Source organism: Acinonyx jubatus, chromosome B3, assembly GCF_027475565.1.
Source record: "Acinonyx jubatus isolate Ajub_Pintada_27869175 chromosome B3, VMU_Ajub_asm_v1.0, whole genome shotgun sequence".
In the NCBI taxonomy this organism is placed as follows: domain Eukaryota; kingdom Metazoa; phylum Chordata; class Mammalia; order Carnivora; family Felidae; genus Acinonyx; species Acinonyx jubatus.
In genome coordinates, this window is record NC_069386.1 from 123284065 (window position 1) to 123295937 (window position 11873).

General features: G+C 41.9%; 1 protein-coding gene across 5 annotated transcripts in view; it reads right to left on the minus strand.

Moving 5' to 3' along the window:
- The window catches only part of STON2 (stonin 2), a 145608-nt gene that overhangs the window by 48327 nt on the left and 85408 nt on the right, over nt 1–11873 (minus strand). For 4 of the 5 annotated variants that reach the window (XM_027066344.2, XM_027066342.2, XM_053224793.1 and 1 more), the window contains one exon: nt 4559–4729. The exons of the other annotated variant lie outside the window; for it this stretch is intronic. In XM_027066344.2, the coding sequence (XP_026922145.1) occupies nt 4559–4729 (171 nt within the window). The remainder of the gene's footprint in view (nt 1–4558; nt 4730–11873) is intronic. 5 annotated transcript variants of the gene reach the window in all.

An 11873-nucleotide genomic window follows, 5' to 3' on the forward strand; every position in this document is an offset into this window, starting at 1 on the left:
CCCCCATGAACTCATGCCTATTCTCTCTCTCTCTCAAAAATAAATAAATGAACTTTTTAAAAAAAGCGTATTGTTGTGTGCTAGTGAGATTTTGTGGTTGTTTGTAATGTAACATTATTGTAGCAACAACTGATACACCCACCACAGCAAAAATTCACCTGTAGTTTAAGGGCTAAAACATTGTTTGCCTTGTTTTCTTAATAAGTAACAAGTAAGGGCTGTATTACATCCCCAATGCCAAAGACTTATTCAGGAAATCTATACAATGTTCTAAATCTCACGGGATGCAATAGTAAAAGTGTATAATTGCAGCCATCAATCTGCACCTGTGAACTTTTCTCATCCAGGATCAGGTCAATGTGATTGCCCAAAGGTGACTATAAACTTTTCTTATGTGGCTCGAGATACAGTAAAACCTTGATTTGCAAGCAAAACTCATTCCAGAAACATGCTTGTAATCCAAAGCACTTGTCTATCAAAGCGAATTTTGAGAATTGCCTCAGTTGTGATCATGTGACATTCAGCATCACGCACTACTCGTATTGCCAGACATTGCTCGTTTATCAAATTAAAATGTATTAGAAATGTTGCTTGTCTTGCGGAACACTCACAAAACAAGTTACTCGTGATCCAAGGTTGTACATATATCAAATCAGTAAAGAACTCTGAACCGCTGGAGTGTTGTTTGCCTAAGTACAGAGGAACTGGAATCACTGCATCTTTCCGTAATGTAAGGGACTAACAAGACCATTGGCTTATTGGTTTTCAATCCTAGCCAATCACCAGAGCTTTCTAAATTACAGATTCCTAGTCCCCATCTATAGATATTTAGTTGAATAATCTGACATAGGTATATGTGTTGTTAAAAAGTTCTCAAAGTAATGTTGATGATCACAAGAATTGGAAATGTCCCCCATCTAACAGAGTTCCTCCATTGATTGAATTTCTCATGCTGAGTTGCACTAAGCATTTGTGGTGATGTTAGCAGACCAAGAAGTGAACACAGGAGCACTATCTCCAGGTGACCACACGAATTCATTCGTTATTATTAGCGTAACAAACCATTCCAATGTTCAGTAGCTGAAAACAATATGCACTACTTATTGCTCCTGAGTCTTCGGATCCATTTGTGTGACCTCTCCTGGGCCCATTCACATGTCAGGTCAGCTGGCTGGTCCAGGATTTCCTCCTCACATATCTGCTCAAGACCACCATCAGCTGGGGATACAAGGGTCTCTGGGCCACAGCAAGTGGGTCCAGGAGTGTCCATATGGTGACCGGGCTAGATTCTAGGTGAGCAAGTAGAAGTGTGAGAGGCCACTTAAGCCCTGTGCTGGGGACTGGTACACATTCACCCTTCTACTTCTGCACATTCTATTGGTCAGAGTAAGTTACAAGGCCAAGCCCACATTCAGGGGCTGGGTAATTAGACCCTACCTCTTGACAAGAGGAGCTACAAAGTCATATCACCAGAGATTAGCTTCAAAGTCTACTATACAACCAAAGGGAGAAAAAGGTTGCCTTAAGTCAAATATGATTTCTCAGTACAGGCCGAGGTTTTGACCCTAACTTCAAAAAAAGTTATACAATCGTTAGGGTGAAGTTTCATTCGATACTCCTCATTTCTACTCCTGCCTGCATTCACACACCTTACTTACTCCTCAAGACCTCGGTCTCATTCCTTTCAGCACTTTCATATTATCCTCTGAGGTTTTTAAAGATGATGTGGATGACATGCCATCCTTATGAGGACTTGTTCAGGGTGAGTCTTTCCATGATGTCTCTTCTTGGCTTAGGATGTGTCTACAGATGAAATGTGACCAAATGATCATAGGGCTACATCCTGCAAAGGACCCCACAGCATTAACCGAAGAGCACCAATGCCTAAGAAATATTACAGGAAAAAGATCACACACTAGACCAGAAAAGAGCCCTGAGGAGCAGGAAACTGGCACTCACTGAAGATTCCAGACCGAGGCTAATTATATTCTAGCCGCCAGCTGCTTCACTCCACTCCTACTTCACTTGCCGGTGTTTGATCACTTAGGAAGCGCACTAAAAGGGCGGTGACTGGATCAACAACCTTGCCCCTGACCCAGGCCCTAAGATGTATGCAGCCTGGGGGTATGTAGCAGCCACTTATTACAGCATCCCTACAATAAAGGTGTTCTTTCTGTTTTTTTAGAGAAACCACCTGACCTTTGGAAGTCTCTAAACACCTCCTTGTGAGGTTTCAGACAGCAGGGGGTGGTAGGGAAAAGAATTCCAGCAACCAGGAAACACAGGATGGCAGAGAAGTGGCCAGGGCTGGGTAGTAGTGCGTGGAGGCTCTTTGGAAGGGATGTGGATACAAAGAATGGAAGAAGAAAGCATGTGCTGCTCACACGCAAGGTTGTCTTAAGTGCATATTTGGTCCCCAAGCATGTGGCCAGTCTTCAATCTGCTTGCTATCACTGCTCAAAAGACTAAGCAACAGGAATGGATGAAAAACACAATGAAATGAAAAGAAATGCTAAACTCACCAGAAAGATGCCTCAGAAAAGCCAAATTCAAGAAGGTATTGCGTTTAATTTAGTTTGAGAAAAAAACTCCATAAAGTTTTGAAAATGTGTGGACCGGCCATCAATAGGAGGAAATGTTGCTGCACCTCTCCAAATTGTCTTCCACTCCCGAGCACTTGATCGGGGAGTGAGGCAGGTATGGTAGGACTGGTGATGTTTTAGACCTGAACATGTAGGAACCAAACCGCAAACACTCGTGAAGGCTAGAAGCGCTACCAAGCGCGGTCAACTCTGCGGGTGGCTTGGAGTGGCATCCGTCTGTTTCTCAATCACAACTCAACAGAGTCGAAAATATAAACTTCGCATCCCAGGTAAAATTACCATAATCGTGCCCACCCTCACTAGGCAAAAAAAACAACAACAACAACAAAGTAAGTGACATTCTTGGATGGTCTCTTAATGAGCGGGCTGATTGGGCTGCAGTCAGACTATGCTTTTGATTAATTAGCCAAGAGGAAACCAAAGCTATAAGAAAACAAACTACTCGTATGATCACCACAGGAACCTTGATAATGATAATGATGACGAATTACTCATTTCTTTTCAACAAAAGATAAAATGTATCGTCTGGAAACTCAGAAGTAGGGTATGCAATCTAAGAAGGGGATTTTCACCCTGCCTGTGCCCCTCCCCACTTACACACACACATGCACACACAACTTCATACCCTTCTTGGTACAGTACTTTTTACGGCTACTGTTTACCGCTGCTCTGAAAACCTACCTATGTGATGTACAGGTTGCTCCTTATAGAGAATCCTTAAGTTGCCTGCACAGTGGTGCCAAGAATGAACCTGTACTACATTTGCAGGGACACTCGGGCACAGGCCAAACTTCCACATGTGTCATGGGAGTGCCTCAGCTTTGGGCAGTTTCTACTGCAGTTTCTAAGCCATTCTCTTACAAAACCCCCTTAGCTCAGATGTAACCACAATACAATTCCTCAAGGCTAAAGGAATGGGGCCGTCTCAAATATACTATAGTGGTGTAGTTTCAAATTCACATTACACTTCTAGCTTTATCTTTCCTACAACCTTTTTCCTGAAATCTCCCCAGGTAGTAAAGTTTGGGCTAGGCCAGGAACCAGAGGCAGCAGTTTTATTCTTTCCCATGCCAGTGCAATCAATGGCTTGTGTTTAGAATAAATATTTGAAACTCAGAAGCCTGCTAACAATGCAGCACTTGATTACTCTGAATTACTCTCACCCACAGCAATTGAGGGAGAAGTCGTTGGCACCAGCCCCACGGAAAAAAAAAAAAAAACCTGCTTCCCAGCCTCCTCCGTTTGCCTTCCAACCCTCCCCTCAAAGAAGTCTCAACACACTACACAAAGATCTCAGTTTTCTCCCTTAAATACCACATGAATCCCACATTGAACATCTGACTTTCTTCTTCCCACAGCAGCACCGATTTACTTCAATACTTTCATGTTCATATATATTTAATTAGACCAACTTATCTTGTAACTCTCTTATTCACACCCCTCTGCCAGCATCCTTCATTCAACACTGAAATCTTTTAAAAAGGGTTTTCTGTTTGCTCATTTTAAGACAAAATGTCATCTTGGTCTGTTCTAAAGCTATAGTAACAAGCTACTTTTCAATTTAGTCAGAGGTGCCCATGTATTAAAATGGCCACAATCCTTAGGCACTTTCCTTCCTTCAAAAGCTATCTGGTAAATGATATTCTTTGGGTTTCTTTTCTTTTCTTTTCTTTTTCTTCTCTTTTCTTTTCTTTTTTTTTAGGAGGGCCAAAAGGGTAAACTGTACTAACCAGAAATAATTAGTATGTTAAGTTTTGTTTCAAGGCCAGACTAACAGGTTACAAGTTCTAATAAACCCTGCTGGGGGAAGACATTTCTTTGTCTTGGGACCACTGAGAGCAAACAAACAAAACACCTTTAATTCCATCAGAAACTCTCCCATCTAAACATAACTGAAAAGAAAAGCCAACACCAAAGCAAATGAACTAAGTGGTCCCGCTGCTGGCAGCCCTTACCATTGGGAGCAGAGGCCCCCTCCGGACCCCCGCAGGGGCTCTGGCTCCTCCTGGGGTGGGGTAAGGGTGGTGAGGGGTCCAGGACTTGGGTGCAGGTAGAGGTATGCTCCGTGCATGCTTGAACAGGACTCACCGCCGTCTGCCTGCCTGTCTGCCACTCCGTCCTCTCGTCTGGGTGGGAAGGGCCAAGATGAAAAAAAAAAAAAATGTGCAGGTTACTCACTGGCCTTCCCAGGCGGGCACACCCAGGAGGAGGGAGAGGCCAAGCACAGACAGGGAGATTCTTCAGAGGCCATGCCTGAGATCTTGATTCTGATTCCTTTTGTTAATACTTCCTGAACTTTAAACCCAATCTGCACCAACATGGGTATTTTGGGGGAGGCCAATAACACTTGGGTAATTAGATTCCAAGAGCTTCATGCAAAGGTTACTTTGAAAAGGCAGTGCTTTAGTGCACGTACTTTTAAATTTAATCCTGAAATTTGTTTCCGCTGTGTTTGAGCATTAACACTAGAACAGGAAATGAGAGTAAGGGGGCAACCTTGGTGCAGGGGCCTGGAAATGCCTGGAGCAGGCAAACCTGGGTGTGATTAAGACAGCGAATTTCTCTATCTTTTAGGCACTAAATTTTAGAGAAACAGGATTCTCAACAGTCTCCTAAAGTCTGTGAACCTTGCCTTGTATAAGAGACACAGGCTTGAAATAAATAGGTATCCAGAAATAAAGATTTTAGAAATGGATTCCCACTGAAAATGCAAGACCTTGTTACCTGATAGCCTGACTTCTGATAAATCCTGAAATGAAGCCTTTCATAAATGGAGGGACCCTTCAGTAATTTGTCCTTTTATCAGTAGAAGGAGATGGGGAGATAGAGCCAAGGGTGAGGAGGACGGAACTAACCCTATTAGTATCGACTGTGGACGAGGTACTTCTCTTACCTAATCCTGAAAATGCCTTTCTGAGGGAAGTATTCTTCCTCTTTCACATGTGAGCACCCTGAGACTCTGAGGTTAGGTAGCCTGGCTAGGGCTCAGCCAGCTAGGGAATGGAAGACCCAGGATTTGGACCCAGGTTTGCTTGAATCTGAGACCCAGACTCATCCACCAGGTATGTCACCCACAGTTATGTCACCCACATTTCCTGGTATTCCACCAGGTATGTCCCCCACAATTCCTGAAGAAATAGTCACCTTTTCTCCTTTTGCAGTCCACCTAAGCCTAAGTTACCTTTTCTTAAATTTTTACATCAGTTCCAAAACTGATGTGCCGTGAAATACAATTCTGTAGGATATTAACAGATGTAACAAAGGTTAAAAACAATGTACTGTATAGTTTTCTGTATGGTAGCTTTTCACAATCTTTAGTATACTACCATATATGGTATACCTCCAAGCTCGAGACTTAGTGTGCCACACGTCCTTTCCTGAAGCCTTTGTGAGTGGAAAAAGAGGATATTTTGGGTTGGGGAAACACTGTTCTAGAGATGGGTCACTGTTGTACTTTTCTCCCCCTCTGCTACAATCTGAATGTTAGCTTCCTTCCAAAATTAACATGTGGCATCCTAATGCCCAAAGTGGTGTCAGGAGGTGGGGCCTTTGGGAGGTGATTACATAATAAGGGTGGAGCCCTCATGAAAGGGATTCCAAAGGGGTTTCCACACACTTGCCTAGCCCCTTCCACCATGTGAGGACACAAGGAATCTTCCACCTACAAGAGGACCCCTGCCTGACCACGTTCCCACCCCAGTCTCAGATTTCCAGCCTCCAGAACTGTGAGAAATAAATTTCTGTTGTTTACAAGCTACCCAGTCTGTGGTATCTTGTTACAGCAGCCCAAGTAGACCAGGAAATCTTTTTTTTTTTTAATTTATAAAAAAATTCATGACAAAAAAGTTCAAACAGCATACAAGGGTATAAAGGAAAAAGTGAGGATCTACCTATTCTTTGTAACCACCAGTCCCACTCCCCAGAGGTAAGCATTCTTAGAAATTTCTTAGGAATCTGCTTTAGAAATTTTTATGCATATGAAGCACATATGAACACCCTTTTTAAGATATCACAATTGGGATTAAAGCATACCCACAATGCGTTATTTGGCACTTAAAAAAATGTTAATGATAGAGTTGAGATTTTTCATATCAGCCTACAGAATTGCTACTGATAAATCAGAGAAAAGCAAAAGGAACATCTATAATATGGGATTACTGCTTTATAAAAGGGTCCCCTACCTGGGTCACAGTATACCTCAAGACTAGAAGTCACAATGCCCAGCCTCGCCTTCCGGTTCTGTGTAACTTCCACACTTGACACTCATGTATAAGATGGAAAGAACCTAAACCCTACCTCATATCACAGGTTGTCGTGAGGATCGGTAACAATGATGACAATGACATCCCAGCCACCATTTATTGAGCAGCTACTCTGTGCCAGGCATTTTTCTTAATGCCTTCTATGTATTAATTTAAGCCTTGCTCTCAACAACCCCGTGAAGTAGGTATTACTATTAGACCCATTTTACACATTGAAAGAGCCATCTCCCACTGCATACCCAGCACACAAGTGCACAATAAATGCTTGAAGTTGTATCAAGTAAGTAAACATGATGTCAGCAACCTTGATCTTTGACACAATATACTCCTCACAGTGGCACTGTAAAGCGGATCCCATTTTTCCCTTAATAATGTTATAATTAAGGGTTCTGTTCCCAAACCTCACCTTGGCTTACTATAAATTCTAGACATAATAAAGTCTTGTAGAAACACAGCTACAACAAATCTCATAATCATTCAAAACAGCGAAATGAGGTTCCATGGCTCAGAGCATTTGAGAGATTGGCTGCTACAACCCCTCCTCTTTATTGATCAATGAAATCATATCCAGAAAATATGTGGGTCTTCTCTAAGACCTTGTTACACTATCTCAGCATGAAACAATTTTTATTGTGCTTACATTTCAAACCCATGTGATTAAGGGACTCCAACATAATTCTATATGTATATACAAAATATACCGTATCACAAATCTGACACAACATTAATACATACGTTAGAACAAGCATCGAACATTTAATTAGAAGTAGCTTTCCCTGCCTCCTTAGAATTTTAAAGGTCATTTCAGGAATGGTGTGACTGACTCAGTTCTCCTAGAAAGACTAGGAATAATGTGAATACCATCTTATTCTCTCAGTATATTTTCCTATAGAAGCCATAGGCCTTCAAAATTAGTCCACTGGGTACTTTTCCCCTACACATGGTGGTGGCAGCACTTCTACAGTTTGAGGCATCACCCTGGGCCTTAACTTTAGTTCAGGGTGCCCATGCTTTGACCCGATCCTCCTGTCCATCTCTCTCATTCTTTTCTTTTCTTTTTTTCCTCCCCATCTATCTACCTTCTCAAGCAAAGAAAGCCTTGACTCCTTCCCTCCTCCAGCTGTGACTCTCACACCCATATTAGACTCTGGTCAACAGCACAGTATTGAGAATGTGCTAGGAGCTTATTCGTTTGGGGGGGTATTTGTCCCCCATCCTGCCCTCTTAATTTAGCACAATCTTCACGCCCAATGCATTATTTCTTATTCCCAATTACATCCAGCCATGACCATCCACGAAGAAAGAAGTCTACGCCAGGAATGGATGGCGCAGCACTGCTCTGACATATGCACACACTTAAAAGACACGAAATGCTTGCTTCAGCTGCTCTGCAATCAGCAGTTGGGAAGGGGGCACCTGGGGGGCTCAGTCGATTAAGTGTCTGACTTCAGCTCAGGTCATGATCTCACAGTTTGTGACAGCTGGGAGCCGGGAGCCTGGAGCCTGCTTGGGATTCTGGTTCTCCCTGTCTCTCTCTCTCTCTCTGCTCCTCCCCCACTCACAGTCTCTCTCTCTCTCAAAAATAAATAAACATTAAAAAAAAAAAAGGGTTGGGAAGGAACAACAGTGCTCGATTGCATCCAAGACAGGGCTTGGGTCCCAGTTTAGTTATGTTCAGATGAAGTCAGAGGTCAGAGTTCCAGTTTCCTGGTCTCTAAAGTGAGAATCATCTACCTCATAAGGCTGTGATTGAAGATTAACTGAAAGAAGTATGTAAAACATTTTGTAAATGGCACAGCACCACACAAATATCAGATAGTGACCATCACGGCTTCCGGCTCTCTAAATGTGTTGGCGGTGGAGCACGATAATTGCTTTAAAAGAGGAACCAAGTTGTTTCTGTTCATCATCTCCCACCACATGGCCTACTCAGCTGCTGTTCCCAAGGGAGGTCCATCAGGATATTAACTGGCAGGTGAGCATAGATCCAGAAGAAAACAGACCAGCTTAATTTCATGTGGACACAGACGTTTTCCTCCATTCTTGCTTTATCAGATTTTCTGAACTACTTCCTTTTAGCATAATTATAAACCTTTTTGCTTTAAGCCTTTAAACTTTTTGTTATAGGGGCACCTCGCGGCTCAGTTGGTTAAGTGTCCGACTCTTGATTTTGGCTCAGGTCATGATCTCATGGTTCATGGGTTTGAGGCCCACTTCGGGCTTTGTGCTGACAGCACTGAGCTTGCTTGGGATTCTCTCTCTCCCTCTTTCTCTGCCCCTCCCCAGCTCACACACATGCTCTGTCTCTCTCTCAAAATAAATAAACTTAAAAAAAATCTTTTTGTCATAAAAAATTTCAAGCATATATAAAAGTGGAGACAAAGGTATAACAAACCTCCATGTATACATCACCAGCTTCAACAATTACCAACTCATTCACATCTTGTTTCACCCATTTCCCTCCCCATTCTGGATTATTTGGAAGCAAATTTTCAGTATCATATCATTTTATCCATATACATTTTTGCAGGTATCTCTAAAAGATAAGGATTCTGTGTGTAAACATAACCAAAATATTACATCAAAACTAAACTATAATTACTATATTACTGTAATTCAATATCCGGTTAGTGTTTAAATTTCTACAAATCTTTGAAAGATTTTTTTTTTTTTTTGTACTTTGGTCAAATCAATTAGGCAACTGGTAGATACATGTTGTCTTTTCTAATCCAAAGCTTCTTCATCCATCTTTATTTTTTTTTTCCTTGCGATTTATTTGTTAAAGAAGCTGGTTCATCATATAGACTATCCCATGACCACATCTTGACAATGGTGTGATTTAACATGTTCGTCTGCCCCTGTATTTCCTGTGAATTCACAGTTAAATCTAGAGGCTTGACTAAATTCATGTTTGGTTTTTGGACAGAATAGTTACTTGATAGGTGTTCTTGTGTACTTCCATCGGGAAGCAACTCATATTTGATTACCTCTGGTTGTGTGCACTTGGCAGCATTGAGAATCAGCGTCGAGGGCATTACTTCATGGGGACTGGAAAATGGTGATTTTTCTCCCTTTACTTCTTCATTTATTAAATGGGATGCTATTATTATTAAAAGTTGATATTTGACTGAAATTAAAGCATGAAATGAAATGAAATGAAAGACAAAAAAAGAAAACCATTTTTGTCTGATATATTTTAAATTTTTTTTAATGTTTATTTATTTTTGAGACAGAGAGAGACAGAGCATGAACGGGGGAGGGGCAGAGAGAGAGGGAGACACAGAATCAGAAGCAGGCTCCAGGCTCTGAGCCATCAGCCCAGAGCCCGACGCGGGGCTCGAACTCACGGACCATGAGATCGTGACCTGAACTGAAGTCGGACGCTTAACCGACTGAGCCACCCAGGCGCCCCTGCCTGATATATTTTAAATAATATATCAGTTCCTTCCTATCTACATATCTCGTTAATAATGAAAAGATCATTTTAAAGTTTAATTAAAAAAAAAAACTACTTGACTTATGAGGGAAACCTTCAATCAAAAGGTAGAGAAGGACTGGTCCATGGTACATCATTCAGATTCAAATGTGATTCCTTCAATTGTGAGCTTTTTTTTTTAATTTTTAAAAATGTTTATTTATTTTTGAGAGAGAGAAAGAGTGTGAGCAGAGAGAGAGAGGCAGAGAGAGTCAGAGACACAGAATCTGCTGCAGGCTCCAGGCTCTGAGCTGTCAGCACAGAGCCTGACGTGGGGCTTGAACCCATAAGCCGTGAGATCATGACCTGAGCCAAAAGCAAGAGTTGGACACTTAACCGACTGAGCCACCCACGCACCCCACAATTGTGAGCTTTAGGACTTTGCTCAAGGTTTTTGGCATTCTTACCTTCATTTGGCATCCTTATTCTCTTTTCTCATCTATAAAATAGGCATAATAATGCCTATCTTATGACTCCTGTGAGGATTTATGGTAAAGTATGCAAAGAGCCTGTTCCAGTGGCTGAAAAATAGTAGATGCTCAATAAATTATAGTTACTACTAGTTGTACCATTGTCTCCCCTGTAACTAGCACAGTGCCTGGCAAAGAGCAGTAGCTCAATAAATGCTGGGTGGAAAAAGTGTTGATTCTTTTTACTCTGTCCCAAGCTGATGGTGCTTTAATATTTCAAGACATTGGGAATACAGATGTGAACAAAAAGTCCCGTTCATGAATTTATGCAGGAATGGAAGAGGGAATTCTTTGCTCCCAGGGGAATTATTCCAGTCAGCTCTTTTGAAAATAAGTCCTATTAGTAACCCATGGTGTCAGGACATGAGAGGGCAGCACGACGAACTCAACTACATGAGAAGACATGAGAAGACATGAGAAGACACCAATTTTCACCAAAAGGAAAATATACCAGCATTGTCATCATATTTGACCTGAGGTGCATTAAGGCCTCACTCAGTGTGGTGGGTTTAACTGTGTCCCACAGAAATGGAGGCTAAAGTCCTAAGCTTCAGATTTGAGAATGTGACTTTATCTGAAAATAGTCTTTGAGAATGTAGCCAAGTTAATATGAGATTTTAGTACATCTAAATCTGATGACTGGTGTCCTTATAAGAGGCACCAGAGGTATCAAGATACACAGGAAAAAAGACGGGATGAAGATAGAGTCAGAAATTAGTTCTGCTGCACAAACCAAGAAATGGCAAGGATTGCCAGTAAACTACCAGAAGCTACAAGAGGCAGGAAAGACTGACTTTTCCCTACAGCTGAGGGAACATGGCCCCACTGACATGCTGTTTGGGATTTCTAGCCCACAGAACTGTGAGAGAAAAAATTTCTCTTGTTTTAGGTCACCCAGCTTGTGGTAAGTTGTTATGGCAGCACTAGGAAACGAATACATCCAGTGAACCAAGACCAAAGGTATAGACCAATCAGCCCACCTGTGCCTGTAACTGTCTAGTGAGAAAGAGGAAAGGAGAGGGGGGAATCCCAGACAAGAGAACCTGTTCCATTTTAATTCATC